Here is a 17,700-nt window from a genome sequence, read left to right as displayed (position 1 = left end):
TCGGTAAAAATCGCAGTGGTGACATGTCTTTTCGTTCTGCTGGTCCAACGTTTAGAGAATAAACGATAGGAATTTTTATTTTGCCTATCCTCTACCGTGTGATAGACGACAGGCAGGTCCAATATTTTGAGTAGTGGATGCCGGCGCAACTACGATAAAAATATTGGACCTGCCTGTCGTCTATCATAGGTAGAGGATAGGCAAAATAAAAATTCCTATCGTTTATTCTCATTCTTAGTCAGTTAAATATTATTTTAATAACTGTAAACAAATTTTTTAGAAAAAACTAAGTTACCGTCATAAAAACTCCCCTCATTATAAAATAAACGAAACTTGTTTACAACTTCACGTATTCTGTTGCGCATACTGCTATTGCGTGTCGCGCATTCTGCACTAGTCTACGCATCCAGCGCGATACATACACGCACCTCTACACACATGTTACGCATTATCAAGCGCGCATGATGGCGTGGGGTCGCTCTACGGCCTGATAGACGGCACCCGAAATCATGCGATTGTCCAATCAGAAATGTGTCTACGAACTAGACCACTCCCACTGACTAAGAATGTGGAACTGCCTCCTGCGTAACATCAGGGAGGCAACCTCGGTGGCAACATTTAAAAAATCTCTTAAGGCTCATTATTATCCTTTTTGACTATTTGCTTTTGTTCATTCTCTTGTTTTTGCAGTGTATCACTTAGCGCTTTGATCTTTTTGAAATAGCGCTTTAAAAGCTCTTATATGTATGTATGTATGTAATGACCATATGCTATGGAGTAATCATGACTGTTTGAGGACTACCAATCACAGTCTTCGGATACAGCTGTCGCTAGGCTAGGTCAAGGGAAGGTTGGATCGTGTTATTCCACGAAAAGTGTGCTTGATGCACTGCGCACAGTAGGTAGGTGCTCTCATGATTGAGAATTAAATATTTTGATTATAAGTGTGTATTGCTTTGATGTAAGAGATGAGACATACAATGAGACCAGCTTGTACACTGCTGCCATCATCTTTGTGCATATATTTCCTCTATAGTCAATACAATAACATCACTTTATTCTGCTGTAATCAGGACTCTCCCTTTGTAATACTAAGGTCCCAGCATTGAGTCCCAGTGCACTGTTTTTTATAACTTATCTTAAATTAGAGCAAAACACTTAACATCAGAAATATAGATTTAGGGGGTTATGTGCACTATAAATGAAATGAAAGTAATATACTGATTAATAGAAATGGCTCCGGTATGTGTTCTACTTGAGCACAATGGCTCTAGTTTTTATTCTTTCTGCATATTATTTTTGAAAAGTTTAAATAAAACAAAACGTCAATCTACACTTTTTTATACAAAAATTGTTACCTTCATTTTGTTATGACAACAATTATTATTTATTATCATTCCTTTACCTAAAGTAATTTCAGAAAAGCCATTTAGTGTGATGGGCATTATTGCATGCAACACTCAATGTTAATAAGAGTATCACATTTGAACTAATTAGTGCCCCAGGCATTTTAAAGGAAAGCTTATTATTTACTTTATTATGAAATTCAAACTGGAAATGTTCCACACAAAACAATGCTGCAATTCAATGTGCAGAGATAGGAACTGTAAAATAATGTCACAGGCAATGAAACTTGATGACCTGACATGCCCAGATCATTTTCTGTGGTTCAACTAAAATTTTTGACCCAATTTCATGCAAAAGTGAAGGTGCTCTAAGTTAGAAAAGTTCTCAGGGGGCACTAATTATGTTGAATGTACTATACCTCGTTACTAGTTCATGCACAATGATATGGTTTTTTAAGATACATATACATGTATTGAATGATGTTTGTATTATTTTGTAAGCGAATATGTATAGTGTGTGTTTGTATGGGTATTGCACAAAGATTCATGAAAGTTCTTTTTTCCTTATAAGAAAATCCAAAATAATAAGTTCTATCGTTCTATTATCATATACTCCATACTCCTGTTCTTGTTAAAGTTATATTATATAACTGATGGTTAAGGACTGTGCATCAGATGTTAGAGGTTATTTTCCTCCTGGAATATCCTTAGGTCCAAGAGCAAATATTTAAAAGGTTTTTCCACAATACCTGAAAAAATAACCGATGCAAAGTTCTTAACCTCAAGAAAAACATTTTTACACATTCACTCAAAATAATGAAACTATGTGAATATATTGAAATGCAAGTGGAAAGTTGTGATTCACAACAATTTGTCCAATCTGAGCCAATGGGCAAGTTGTTCAAAATGTTACATAAGCTCTGGTCACAATATTTTCAAATAATTTAACTAATCACTATCCATATAGTGGTGTTTGCACTCAAATATTGAGACAAATAAAACACAAGAGGAATGGTATGTGTTCTATAAAGGAGATCCTTAGGCTTGATATAAGGGGTGTCATTTCTGCTCCATGTGCATGATTTTTTCTTGGGAAGGGAAAATGCCCAAACTTTCATTTTGATATAATATATCATTGGCATTAACTCAAGAACTGCAAGGTCTATGGAAATATTTAGAGATTATTGGCTTCTTTGACTCATTTCCTATAAGATCAATGTATTAATATTAAGAAGTACACTGCTGTTTTTTGGTTAATGGCTAAAACTGGACAAATATGGCTCCTGCCATCCCACCCACCTTAATGGAAATATTTTGATATCGAAACTACATGGTTGAAGAAAACTTCCAAATACCATGGAAACTGTCACATGGATGGGTACTAATTATTTGGTACACCCTACCCTGTAATTGCTTGGACTCTGGTACAGCATATTTTTAGCATTTATTATTCTATCTTATCTTTGTTCAATATGATTTAATGAAGTTTTGTGTACAACCACATCAAAACAATGCTATTGTGCCCCGCTATGAATGAAATATTGGTATGAAATGAAAACTAAACATTTCTTCTATCTTTACAATGAATCAAAATTGTAATGTCACATACAAGGCATTCTTGTTTTTACACAGAGCAAAGACAAACACAGAATTTCTGAATATAAATTATTATTTGCTTTGAGCTGAATGAAGGCAAGGCATCCTTGACCAGGATTTAAACCTAGGACCTCAATCTCGGTCTGAGGGATTAATTGTCCTTGACGAGGGATCAATTTCACTTATGTTTGTAACACACTGTAAGTCCTTTTTAACCTATCATAAGACAAAACTTCACCGCATAAACACATAAATCCTGTGGACGAGTTACAATGGGTTTGGGGCTTAGCATGGGTTTAGTACTTACTGTATCATAACTCGTTATGAAATCAATCCTGGGATTTGAACCTGGAACCTCCAGGTTTTTAGGCCAGTATTCCTACTACCGATTGAGCTAGATCAAGGAAGCTTCGCTGCATAAAAGATATAGTAGATCTATTCAAGATTCCAAATCATATTTCTCCTTCTCCTCTAGTGACATGCATGAAATTAATTTTCATCCCAAATAATGTCAATTTGACACCTTTTTTTTATTTCCTTATCATTTACCCGCCAAAGCCTTGATACTCAACAACTGCATTGTTTTGATGTGACATATTGCATTTTCATAATGCAATTTGTTTTGCTTCACTTGTTATACCATTCATTCCTTAAACAACTGGGCATGGTTTCTGGTGTAGGCTACTTGCGGTACGGTGTTTAAGTTGTAATTAATGTCCTTGTAATGTTCCGTGCACACTGGAAGCGCACTTGGTAGTTGTTGTGATTTTATCATTTTTGCTTAATCTCTATCACATTGTACTGTAAATAATTCTGCTAAGTTTAAAAATGTTTTCTCTTTATATGTTGATAAATCTTGTAGTTCAGTTTTTAAGGTTTTTAAAGTACAAGAAGAACCTTTTTTGTTTGTAACATGCTCTATAAGTGCACATTATTATTATCATTATCATTATCATTATCATTATTATTATCATAGAAGTGGAAAAGATATATGGCCTCTATTTGTAATGCTTTGTATTGTATTGTAAAGGTACACTTTACCCCCTATAAATTTACCCACAAACATGGTGGATTCCAATTTTCTTCAAGCTACTTCTATGGGTAATACAGAAATGAATTTCTTCACTCATATTTCATCAAGTATATTGCTGTATATTATTTGCTATGTTAATATCCCGGGTTAATATGCAAACCTAGCTATCATTAGAGTTTTAAAAATGGAATTTGTATAAATGAATTTTAATGAGAAATAAAACTGATGTGACTACTCGTAAAGCATGTCAGTCTGTACTTCAATTCAAAGATACTTTTTTTCAGCATATAAATTGACACATAAACATAGAGGAATTTACTTTCTCCAGACTTATTGTATGGATGATAATTGATACAGAAATAATTCATCTCTATTTCATAATGTATATATTTGCTATGTTATTATATAATCCAAGGTACCAAATTACCAATAGACTTGTATTTTGCATTTACCTGTAATTATGAATGACAAATAAAACTATTACTGCTGCTGCTCGAACTTCCGTCTATTCTATACTTAATTTATGAAAATTAATCAACAACTACACTAGTATCTTGGGCAAGATATGAATGTTAAACAATTCTGTAGCTTTCTATAACAGTCAGCAGCACTAGCTTTGATGTTCAGCATGTGCTGCGTTGGCTTAGCGTTTTTTCTTGTGTGTACATATGCGCCACTTTGATCATGCTCGTAAAAGTATGAACACGCACCTAGTAGCGCTACGCTAACGTAGAACACACTGAACTTCAAAGCTAGTGTCGCTGACTAAAGGTGGATCTATGGACTATAATATATTCTATGCATGATGCAACTTTGGTAAAAATGCAAAAACAAGCTGTACATCTGCACGCTTTTTATAGACAAGATACAATGATACATAGTAGATAGAATAGAGGCCATCAGCCTTTTTCCGCGGGATCCGCCATCTTGTGGGTATTGCTGTTCTGCATGTCATGCGTTAGACATTACGCCCTTGATTACGCGAAAGTCACAGCGCGTGACGCACCTCTTCAGTCAAGCGTCAACGCTGTGATCTTAGCAACAAGGCACTCTGTACCCACAAGATAGCGGCGTTGACATCACAATGATAACCTCTATTACCATAAAATTACACATATGCTGTTTACATCCTTGTTCTCTTTACAATTCTTTGCTTACAAATTCATTTCAATCTAGATGTGTGGCATGATCAAGCACTATGAGTAATTCGTTGTACGATTGTGTTTACAGATTTTTACATTTTGTTCAATTGATAGGCAATACTATGCTGATAAGTCAAACTTAAGAGTAAATCCTCCTGAAATACCTCACAATCTTGAAAACAATAATATCAAAATAAGTTTTTTTGGCATAACTTTAAAACAAACTTTTCAACCAAGAAATCATTTTGCTTGATCAAGTCACATATTAACTTGGGTTTAATATTTACCTATCTAAGACTATTTCCTGTTGACAGTGAGCTGCATGTGCTATAGTATCCTCCACATTACAGTCATGAGTATCCGCAGCTGTCACATACAAGATGAAATCTGTGTTGGCTACACCTGCCCCATCTGCTCCTTTGCTATTACAGTTGGATTCGTTCTCACAAAAATAACATTTCTGTAAAAGGGATGATCAATTTGTAAAGAGGTCATATTAGGAGAATCCAGATTCCGCTACTATAGAAAGTAACTCATGGAGCGCAAATAGTGTATCGCCCAAAGCAATTATATGTAACATGTCGAATTCTAACAATTTGGCATAGGTCTTTTCTATGGGTCCACTCCAAGCAATAACTTCTGGATGGCCAATCATTTGCTGGGCCCTAGTTTGGGGTCAAAAAGTTTATTTGGGTCAAATTTCAAAATCATCTCAGATTTGACTTGTCTCCTACCAATGATTTCAATAATACCTGGATCACTAGATTTACATAGCATTTGTATTTTATCTACAAATGGACAGGAGCATTTAGCGATTACATTGATTCATCACTTTCTTCTGCAAAGGCCATACTGCCAAAATGAAATGACATGAGAAACATCAGCTGGTAAGTTTGAACAATTTTCATATATTTTTTATAGATTCAATTGGGAAAAAAATCCTACTTGATACATGTGTAATAAAGGGTTCACAAGTTCCCCTGAAGAATTTTTCGAATAACTTAAAAAGTGTTTTACAATATTTAGAAGTTAGAAAAGTGTTTGGAAGCACACTCTCATTGACACAACTGGTATCGTTTAGAAAAAAAATATGTCACACATCATTATGTTGGGCTGAAAATGATATAGTAGTCCCCTGTACAGTAATCATAGGATTATGAATAAGGCTACTAACTTACTTTTAAATGACTTGATGGAACTATGACTGGACCACACAATGTCTGTGGACTACAATCTACTGCACAATACTCATGCACAGTAATCATAGGATTATGACATAAGGCTAATAACTTACTTTTAAATGACTTGATGGAACTATGACTGGACCACACAATGTTTGTGGACTACAATCTACTGCACAATACTCATGCACAGTAATCATAGGATTATGACATAAGGCTAATAACTTACTTTTAAATGACTTGATGGAACTATGACTGGACCACACAATGTTTGTGGACTACAATCTACTGCACAATACTCATGCACAGTAATCATAGGATTATGACATAAGGCTAATAACTTACTTTTAAATGACTTGATGGAACTATGACTGGACCACACAATGTTTGTGGACTACAATCTACTGCACAATACTCATGCACAGTAATCATAAGGATTATGACATAAGGCTAATAACTTACTTTTAAATGACTTGATGGAACTATGACTGGACCACAGTGTTTGTGGACTACAATCTACTGCACAATACTCATGCACAGTAATCATAGGATTATGACATAAGGCTAATAACTTACTTTTAAATGACTTGATGGAACTATGACTGGACCACAGTGTTTGTGGACTACAATCTACTGCACAATACTCATGCACAGTAATCATAGGATTATGACATAAGGCTAATAACTTACTTTTAAATGACTTGATGGAACTATGACTGGACCACAAAATGTTTGTGGACTACAATCTACTGCACAATACTCCTGCACAATAATCATAAGGATTATGACATAAGGCTAATAACTTACTTTTAAATGACTTGATGGAACTATGACTGGACCACAGTGTTTGTGGACTACAATCTACTGCACAATACTCATGCACAGTAATCATAAGGATTATGACATAAGGCTACTAACTTACTTTTAAATGACTTGATGGAACTATGACTGGACCACACAATGTTTGTGGACTACAATCTACTGCACAATACTCATGCACAGTAATCATAGGATTATGACATAAGGCTAATAACTTACTTTTAAATGACTTGATGGAACTATGACTGGACCACAGTGTTTGTGGACTACAATCTACTGCACAATACTCATGCACAGTAATCATAGGATTATGACATAAGGCTACTAACTTACTTTTAAATGACTTGATGGAACTATGACTGGACCACACAATGTTTGTGGACTACAATCTACTGCACAATACTCATGCACAGTAATCATAAGGATTATGACATAAGGCTACTAACTTACTTTTAAATGACTTGATGGAACTATGACTGGACCACAGTGTTTGTGGACTACAATCTACTGCACAATACTCATGCACAGTAATCATAAGGATTATGACATAAGGCTAATAACTTACTTTTAAATGACTTGATGGAACTATGACTGGACCACACAATGTATGTGGACTACAATCTTCTGCACAATACTCATGCACAATAATCATAAGGATTATGACATAAGGCTAATAACTTACTTTTAAATGACTTGATGGAACTATGACTGGACCACAGTGTTTGTGGACTACAATCTACTGCACAATACTCCTGCACAGTAATCATAGGATTATGACATAAGGCTAATAACTTACTTTTAAATGACTTGATGGAACTATGACTGGACCACACAATATTTGTGGACTACAATCTACTGCACAATACTCCTGCACAATAATCATAAGGATTATGACATAAGGCTAATAACTTACTTTTAAATGACTTGATGGAACTATGACTGGACCACACAATGTATGTGGACTACAATCTACTGCACAATACTCCTGCACAATAATCATAAGGATTATGACATAAGGCTAATAACTTACTTTTAAATGACTTGATGGAACTATGACTGGACCACACAATGTTTGTGGACTACAATCTACTGCACAATACTCATGCACAGTAATCATAGGATTATGACATAAGGCTAATAACTTACTTTTAAATGACTTGATGGAACTATGACTGGACCACAGTGTTTGTGGACTACAATCTACTGCACAATACTCATGCACAATAATCATAAGGATTATGACATAAGGCTACTAACTTACTTTTAAATGACTTGATGGAACTATGACTGGACCACAGTGTTTGTGGACTACAATCTACTGCACAATACTCATGCACAGTAATCATAGGATTATGACATAAGGCTAATAACTTACTTTTAAATGACTTGATGGAACTATGAATCTGAATCTGAATTCAGTATCTGAATTTCAATTCCGCCCACCCATTACATCATAAACTAGGGGTTGTGAGAACCTTGTTGGACAGAAAAGATAAAATTGTAACAGAGCAGGAGGACAAGAAAAATGAAGAAGACCACATTAAGAAAGCCCTTAACACTTGTGGCTACCCTAATTGGGCCATTGAGAAGGTTAAGAAGGAAAAGAATAACCTAAGAAAAAGACCGCTAGCAAGACAGTTGAGGACAAAACTAGGGCTAATGTTACGCTCCCCAGATATTGAGGGGGTAACTGAGCGTGTTCAGCGAATCTTACGCACCCACAACATCGCGTCTTCTGTTAAACCACATACTAGTTTAAGACGGCTCTTAGTCCACCGAAGGACAAGGTAGACATGGACGACAAAACCAAGGCGTCATTTATGAAATCCCTTGTCATAATTGCCCAAAAGCGTATGTAGGAGAAAGCGGGCGCCGGTTCGGTACTCGAAAAAAAGAGCACAGAGTTGAATCGGAAAAAAGGATGGCCCAAAATTACACCAGGGCGGCTCGGAAGGATTCGCAGTCAATTGAAATGAAATCCTCAATTGCAGAACATGCCAGTAAAGAAAACCATCTGATTAACTGGGACAATCCAAAAATTCTAGCTACGGACGACACAAGAAACACCAGATGGATAAAGGAGTCCATCTGGATCCGGAGGAAATCACGACCAAGCATGAAAGACAGCCTAATGAACAGCGGATTTAGGGGCCTTCCAACTGAGTCACGTCTATGACCAATTGATCCTGAGGGCGTCATCATCTTCTGATGACGTCATACCATCCAACAAGGGATCAAATGGCATATACCATTGAGAAAGGCAACAGCTAGGATTGCCGAAACTGTATGGAGAAAAAAAAAAGTGAGTTTTTCTATTGGAATTTCTACTATGAAAATTTTGTAATCTGGACCACAGAGTGTTTGTGGACTACAATCTACTGCACAATACTCATGCACAGTAATCATAGGATTATGACATAAAGCTAATAACTTACTTTTAAATGACTTGATGGAACTATGACTGGACCACAGAGTGTTTGTGGACTACAATCTACTGCACAATACTCCTGCACAATAATCATAAGGATTATGACATAAGGCTAATAACTTACTTTTAAATGACTTGATGGAACTATGACTGGACCACAGTGTTTGTGGACTACAATCTACTGCACAATACTCATGCACAGTAATCATAGGATTATGACATAAGGCTACTAACTTACTTTTAAATGACTTGATGGAACTATGACTGGACCACAGTGTTTGTGGACTACAATCTACTGCACAATACTCATGCACAGTAATCATAGGATTATGACATAAGGCTAATAACTTACTTTTAAATGACTTGATGGAACTATGACTGGACCACAGTGTTTGTGGACTACAATCTACTGCACAATACTCATGCACAGTAATCATAGGATTATGACATAAGACTACTAACGTACTTTTACATGACTTGATGGAACTATGACTGGACCACAGTGTTTGTGGACTACAATCTACTGCACAATACTCATGCACAGTAATCATAGGATTATGACATAAGGCTAATAACTTACTTTTAAATGACTTGATGGAACTATGACTGGACCACAGTGTTTGTGGACTACAATCTACTGCACAATACTCCTGCACAATAATCATAAGGATTATGACATAAGGCTAATAACTTACTTTTAAATGACTTGATGGAACTATGACTGGACCACACAGTGTTTGTGGACTACAATCTACTGCACAATACTCATGCACAGTAATCATAAGGATTATGACATAAGGCTAATAACTTACTTTTAAATGACTTGATGGAACTATGACTGGACCACAGAGTGTTTGTGGACTACAATCTACTGCACAATACTCCTGCACAATAATCATAAGGATTATGACATAAGGCTAATAACTTACTTTTAAATGACTTGATGGAACTATGACTGGACCACAGAGTGTTTGTGGACTACAATCTACTGCACAATACTCATGCACAGTAATCATAGGATTATGACATAAGGCTAATAACTTACTTTTAAATGACTTGATGGAACTATGACTGGACCACAGTGTTTGTGGACTACAATCTACTGCACAATACTCATGCACAGTAATCATAGGATTATGACATAAGGCTAATAACTTACTTTTAAATGACTTGATGGAACTATGACTGGACCACACAATGTATGTGGACTACAATCTTCTGCACAATACTCATGCACAATAATCATAAGGATTATGACATAAGGCTAATAACTTACTTTTAAATGACTTGATGGAACTATGACTGGACCACACAATGTTTGTGGACTACAATCTACTGCACAATACTCCTGCACAATAATCATAAGGATTATGACATAAGGCTAATAACTTACTTTTAAATGACTTGATGGAACTATGACTGGACCACAGTGTTTGTGGACTACAATCTACTGCACAATACTCATGCACAGTAATCATAGGATTATGACATAAGGCTAATAACTTACTTTTAAATGACTTGATGGAACTATGACTGGACCACACAATGTATGTGGACTACAATCTTCTGCACAATACTCATGCACAATAATCATAAGGATTATGACATAAGGCTAATAACTTACTTTTAAATGACTTGATGGAACTATGACTGGACCACAGTGTTTGTGGACTACAATCTACTGCACAATACTCCTGCACAATAATCATAAGGATTATGACATAAGGCTAATAACTTACTTTTAAATGACTTGATGGAACTATGACTGGACCACAGTGTTTGTGGACTACAATCTACTGCACAATACTCATGCACAGTAATCATAGGATTATGACATAAGGCTAATAACTTACTTTTAAATGACTTGATGGAACTATGACTGGACCACAGAATGTATGTGGACTACAATCTACTGCACAATACTCATGCACAGTAATCATAAGGATTATGACATAAGGCTAATAACTTACTTTTAAATGACTTGATGGAACTATGACTGGACCACAGAATGTATGTGGACTACAATCTACTGCACAATACTCATGCACAGTAATCATAAGGATTATGACATAAGGCTAATAACTTACTTTTAAATGACTTGATGGAACTATGACTGGACCACAGTGTTTGTGGACTACAATCTACTGCACAATACTCATGCACAATAATCATAAGGATTATGACATAAGGCTAATAACTTACTTTTAAATGACTTGATGGAACTATGACTGGACCACAGTGTTTGTGGACTACAATCTACTGCACAATACTCATGCACAGTAATCATAGGATTATGACATAAGGCTAATAACTTACTTTTAAATGACTTGATGGAACTATGACTGGACCACACAATGTTTGTGGACTACAATCTACTGCACAATACTCATGCACAGTAATCATAGGATTATGACATAAGGCTAATAACTTACTTTTAAATGACTTGATGGAACTATGACTGGACCACAGTGTTTGTGGACTACAATCTACTGCACAATACTCATGCACAGTAATCATAGGATTATGACATAAGGCTAATAACTTACTTTTAAATGACTTGATGGAACTATGACTGGACCACACAATGTTTGCGGACTACAATCTACTGCACAATACTCATGCACAGTAATCATAGGATTATGACATAAGGCTACTAACTTACTTTTAAATGACTTGATGGAACTATGACTGGACCACAGAGTGTTTGTGGACTACAATCTACTGCACAATACTCATGCACAATAATCATAGGATTATGACATAAGGCTACTAACTTACTTTTAAATGACTTGATGGAACTATGACTGGACCACACAATGTTTGCGGACTACAATCTACTGCACAATACTCATGCACAGTAATCATAGGATTATGACATAAGGCTAATAACTTACTTTTAAATGACTTGATGGAACTATGACTGGACCACACAATGTTTGTGGACTACAATCTACTGCACAATACTCATGCACAGTAATCATAAGGATTATGACATAAGGCTAATAACTTACTTTTAAATGACTTGATGGAACTATGACTGGACCACAAAATGTTTGTGGACTACAATCTACTGCACAATACTCATGCACAGTAATCATAAGGATTATGACATAAGGCTAATAACTTACTTTTAAATGACTTGATGGAACTATGACTGGACCACAGTGTTTGTGGACTACAATCTACTGCACAATACTCATGCACAGTAATCATAGGATTATGACATAAGGCTAATAACTTACTTTTAAATGACTTGATGGAACTATGACTGGACCACACAATGTTTGTGGACTACAATCTACTGCACAATACTCATGCACAGTAATCATAGGATTATGACATAAGGCTAATAACTTACTTTTAAATGACTTGATGGAACTATGACTGGACCACACAATGTATGTGGACTACAATCTACTGCACAATACTCATGCACAGTAATCATAAGGATTATGACATAAGGCTAATAACTTACTTTTAAATGACTTGATGGAACTATGACTGGACCACAGAATGTATGTGGACTACAATCTACTGCACAATACTCATGCACAGTAATCATAGGATTATGAATAAGGCTACTAACTTACTTTTAAATGATTTGATGGAACTATGACTGGACCACACAGTGTTTGTGGACTACAATCTACTGCACAATACTCATGCACAATAATCATAAGGATTATGACATAAGGCTACTAACTTACTTTTAAATGACTTGATGGAACTATGACTGGACCACAGAATGTATGTGGACTACAATCTACTGCACAATACTCATGCACAGTAATCATAAGGATTATGACATAAGGCTAATAACTTACTTTTAAATGACTTGATGGAACTATGACTGGACCACAGTGTTTGTGGACTACAATCTACTGCACAATACTCCTGCACAGTAATCATAGGATTATGACATAAGGCTAATAACTTACTTTTAAATGACTTGATGGAACTATGACTGGACCACAGTGTTTGTGGACTACAATCTACTGCACAATACTCCTGCACAGTAATCATAGGATTATGAATAAGGCTAATAACTTACTTTTAAATGACTTGATGGAACTATGACTGGACCACACAATGTATGTGGACTACAATCTTCTGCACAATACTCATGAGGATCATTGTGTAATTTGTAGTAATGTTCACCAGCACAGCCTCTGTGTTTTGTTAAAACAAAGAAAACAAGTTTTCATAAATCAGTTGCATTAAATTTCTACCTCCATAAAAAGGGCAGGCAAACTCTTGTATGGAAATCAGTGAAAGTGCTTCCAAAGTATCTTAAGGCCAGTAGTATAGACCTTTTCCCTACATGTTCATCACATCATGCACTATTCCAGGGGTCATGACGAAGTACATTATAATATGTTCCAGCTCTGGTGACACTTCATGACTTCATGCTGGACAAATTCCATTCACCGTGTCAGAGTAGGTTTGTGGATGTGAATGTAATGGAGGAAATAAATCTGCATTCAATACAGCATTGATTTGCTAAGAATTGAACAGGGCACCTGTCTCAAAAATATAATTTTTCAACCTGATATGGCAATGATGTCAATGTGTTGAAGCAGCTGTTTCACTCACGCATCTATGCATCATCTTTAAGCGTGTGCATGCGTACACCAGTGCTTTGAGCAAACACTAACGATTTGAGGCTGCGCCCAATGAAATGCGCACTGACGTCACTGCCACATTAGGGTCTAAATGGTATCTCTCACTCTAATACCTCGTTTCACCCATCATAGCTGTCGCTAAGAACTGAGATGCTTCTGATATTTTCTTAAGGTAAATTTAGTACAAATCTCTACAGGACTAGCATTTGGTGGTGCAAGATCTTAAGGGTAACATGCAAACATGACAGTCTCCTAGTCAATGTTAATGTACTAAATATGTACTTGCCACGAAAGGGAAGGTACTCTTAAAGTACAATGTCATTCAGGTCCACAATTTGGCACACAATTTCTGATTTATTTAGATGACAAAAGGAAAGGTGTTCAGGTCTTCGATTGACACCTCATACAAGTGCTTTTGTATGTTATAACAAGGTGTCATAGTTCTAGTCCAATAAAACAGTACTCACTGTGGACGTTTCGAAATCTAGCAAACTCCTTTTTCAACACTGTTGATGTTGTGACGATCTTCTGTTTGCCGCAAAGGATGCTGGTTGCTTAGCAACGCGGTTGCCAGATGTATTTTTCTTGAGATCGTCAAACATGTGACTGAGATTGTATTGCCCCTCGTCTCTGTTCATGGTGGTCCCTTGCTTTCTGATTTCTACTGCATCGGCTATACATCTGGCAACCGTGTTGCTAAGCAACCAGCATCCTCTGCGGTAAACAGAAGATCGTCACAACATCAACAGTGTTAAAAAAGGAGTCTGCTAGACTTGTAACATCCACAGCGAGTACTGTTTTATTAGACTAGAACTATGAACCCTGTTATAATTTTCAATAACAGTCCTAATGAACATGTTCAGTAATTAATGCTTTTGTATGTGTACATGTGTGGGGGTGGTTGTGTGAGTGTAGTGGGTGTGGGGGTGGGTGGGTATGTAACTTACCTGTGTAGTCTAATAGGTGACACTGCTTGCTTCACATTAAGAATTTTAGATAAATACCTGACGGCATCAGGTAGCAGGGTTTTCTAGAAACAAGAATAATAAGAAAAAAATCAATAAACAGGATTTAATAGAAATATGTGGTATTTGTAAATTTTTAGCACACCTATACTCTTGACAAAAGTGCAGAAATCTGTGGTCAAATTTTCATTGACATTCTGATTTAGTATAAATCACTGATAGTGTCTGTAAGTTTTATGTTGAAATATTATAAAATAACAAAAGAAGTATCATTAAACCTGATTTTCTTTGATCCAATATGGATCCAAGTAATTAATACAAATATCACATAAAGAAAACAAGAAACATCAAGCCTCAGACAAATCCTTTTGTAAACATGAAAATAAACAGGCAATCAATTCAAGCTAGCCAAGAACACTAGTATAATTTGCATTCCAAGAATAAGGTTACACTCTGCATTGACAAGGACCATTCACTATTGAGCTAAAATGGTCTAATTTCTAATGGCATAGTTCAATAACCCCATGTAACAATCACAGCTCAAAGTTTGACCTCAAGATGTTGAGTATGAGTTTTTGTACCCAAGACATTCATAGGTCATGGAGTTGAGAACTGTGCCTGACAAATGAGCAAGTCGTGTTTGCATTATTAATACAGCAATAATATGCTAATGATTTTAATCAAGACCATGCAAATCTTATTCCCCTAAAGCGTGGTTTGCAAGTCACTGATGCATACTCCAAACCACTTGATTTTTAATATAAAATAATATAGCGCATAATTGGACTATGGCATGAAGTTATAATACAGTTAGTCAGATTTTATGTTACTATGGTTTTGATAAAAACACAAAATGTATTTTAAAATGTAGTAGGCCATGATTATTATTAAAATATGTACTAATTAGAGAATAAAGGTATTGTTTTAGCCGTTGGAGTGCACCTATCGTCTCATGTAACACGGGCGACATCATTATTTGACAAAGCCGAGTTGTTTTACGCCAAAAATAATAATGTCCATGTTATATGAGACAATAGATGCACGTCAGCAGCTAAAACAATACTTTTATTCTCATTCTCAAACACTTCAATTCAAATTTATTAATCATAAGTATACCAAATTTTAATCAAATCAAATCCTACATTTTACAAGGAATTACCTAGGGCTCAGTCCTATTGTTGCTATGCACCTCCGATTAGTTTAAATAGCACGTATGAGTATCGCATCGACACACACACATGCTAAAGTGTGTGATATCATGTCATTTCACATGGGTAAGAACCAATAAGATTGCAAGAACATTCTCAAGTGTTTTATTGTAAAATAAAATTTGTATAAAAATACAGAGTATGTTTAGGGTGAAAAACAAGGTTATTTGAGCTGGTAATTTATCTGCATCTTAAAAATCACCTGATATTCTTTTTTTACCCTTGCCAGCACAAATTAATACAGGGCTGATTGTGATTGGACTACATACATAGACGACGTGGAAATGAAAAAGTCGTGCAATAAGAAAAAAACAACAAGAAGCAGCTGAAAAGTGATAGGTTTAAATGACAAACTTTCAATTGATGTAAAAATCACCAATTGATGCAACATTTAAAAGGAATATGTATAAGCAGGGATGGTAAAAGCATAGCACTGAAATAATCTTGATTCCGAACCGAATAGCCCATTGCATACTGTCATGTGGTTTGTCATGCATCTTATAGATACCACCATATTATATATTGGGTATTTGTGGGCAATAGCAACCCAAATGTCTTTAGCATTTGATAGAATATGGGTAGTAACCAATCTAGTCCCAAACCGTTCAGTGTTTCATAGAGAAGTACTCTAAGAAGCAAATGCAAAAAACAATCACACAAACAAACAAACAAACAAACCTTGATAAGAGATCTCTGTTCTTGACTCAGTAAGTCAACATCTTCTGCATACTCTACATGTATTCGTAGTGGATGGGATGTAGCTCGTTTTTGTACACCACCATAACTTTCTTCTTCTACATACACGCCAAGTTTTACCTGGAAAAGAAGAAAAAGGTCAGAGTAAAATATTAATTTGTCCACGAAATGTACTTTCTTTGTAAATATATATTGCCCAAACCTGAAAAAAAAGGCTGCAATCTCAATATGCCAGTAACACACCAAGGTTTGCAGGTTTTGCTGCAGGTGAAAAAAAAACATGATTTTAACAACGTTTTTTATAGCTTGACAAAAACAGTGTTTGCCAGTTTTTGTCAGCAAAAATGGCAAAAACTAGAAAAAGTGATAAAAAGTCCAGTTTTTCATCTCAAAACAAATTATTAAGTTACAAAAACAATTTCCTGAGTGTAACAAGGCAAGATCTTGTATAAAGTAACATATTATTTTAAATGAAATTAAAGCCATGGTTATGTATGTGGTGCTGAGAGGACTGGTATAAATACCTGCCTAACAAGTGTACACACCCTTCTTGTAAACAATAGAAAACAGGGATATGTATTTGAAATGATGAAAACAGGGACATTCAGTAAAAACGCACCATACACATATCAAAACGAGGACGTCTGAATCAGGTTTTTTTTAT

General features: G+C 35.7%; 1 protein-coding gene across 1 annotated transcript in view; it reads right to left on the bottom strand.

The window, feature by feature from the left end:
- The window catches only part of LOC140142390 (leishmanolysin-like peptidase), a 119,604-nt gene that overhangs the window by 44,027 nt on the left and 57,877 nt on the right, over positions 1-17,700 (bottom strand). The window contains exons 2-5 of the mRNA XM_072164359.1: positions 17,019-17,156; positions 15,115-15,197; positions 13,597-13,714; positions 5,405-5,577 (exon numbers count right to left, since the gene is read on the bottom strand). Of these exons, the coding sequence (XP_072020460.1) occupies positions 5,405-5,577; positions 13,597-13,714; positions 15,115-15,197; positions 17,019-17,156 (512 nt within the window). The remainder of the gene's footprint in view (positions 1-5,404; positions 5,578-13,596; positions 13,715-15,114; positions 15,198-17,018; positions 17,157-17,700) is intronic.

This window comes from Amphiura filiformis, chromosome 20, assembly GCF_039555335.1.
Source record: "Amphiura filiformis chromosome 20, Afil_fr2py, whole genome shotgun sequence".
NCBI lineage: Eukaryota > Metazoa > Echinodermata > Ophiuroidea > Amphilepidida > Amphiuridae > Amphiura > Amphiura filiformis.
The sequence above is the reverse complement of the archived record's forward strand: the minus strand, read 5'-3'. Positions and strand labels throughout refer to the sequence as shown.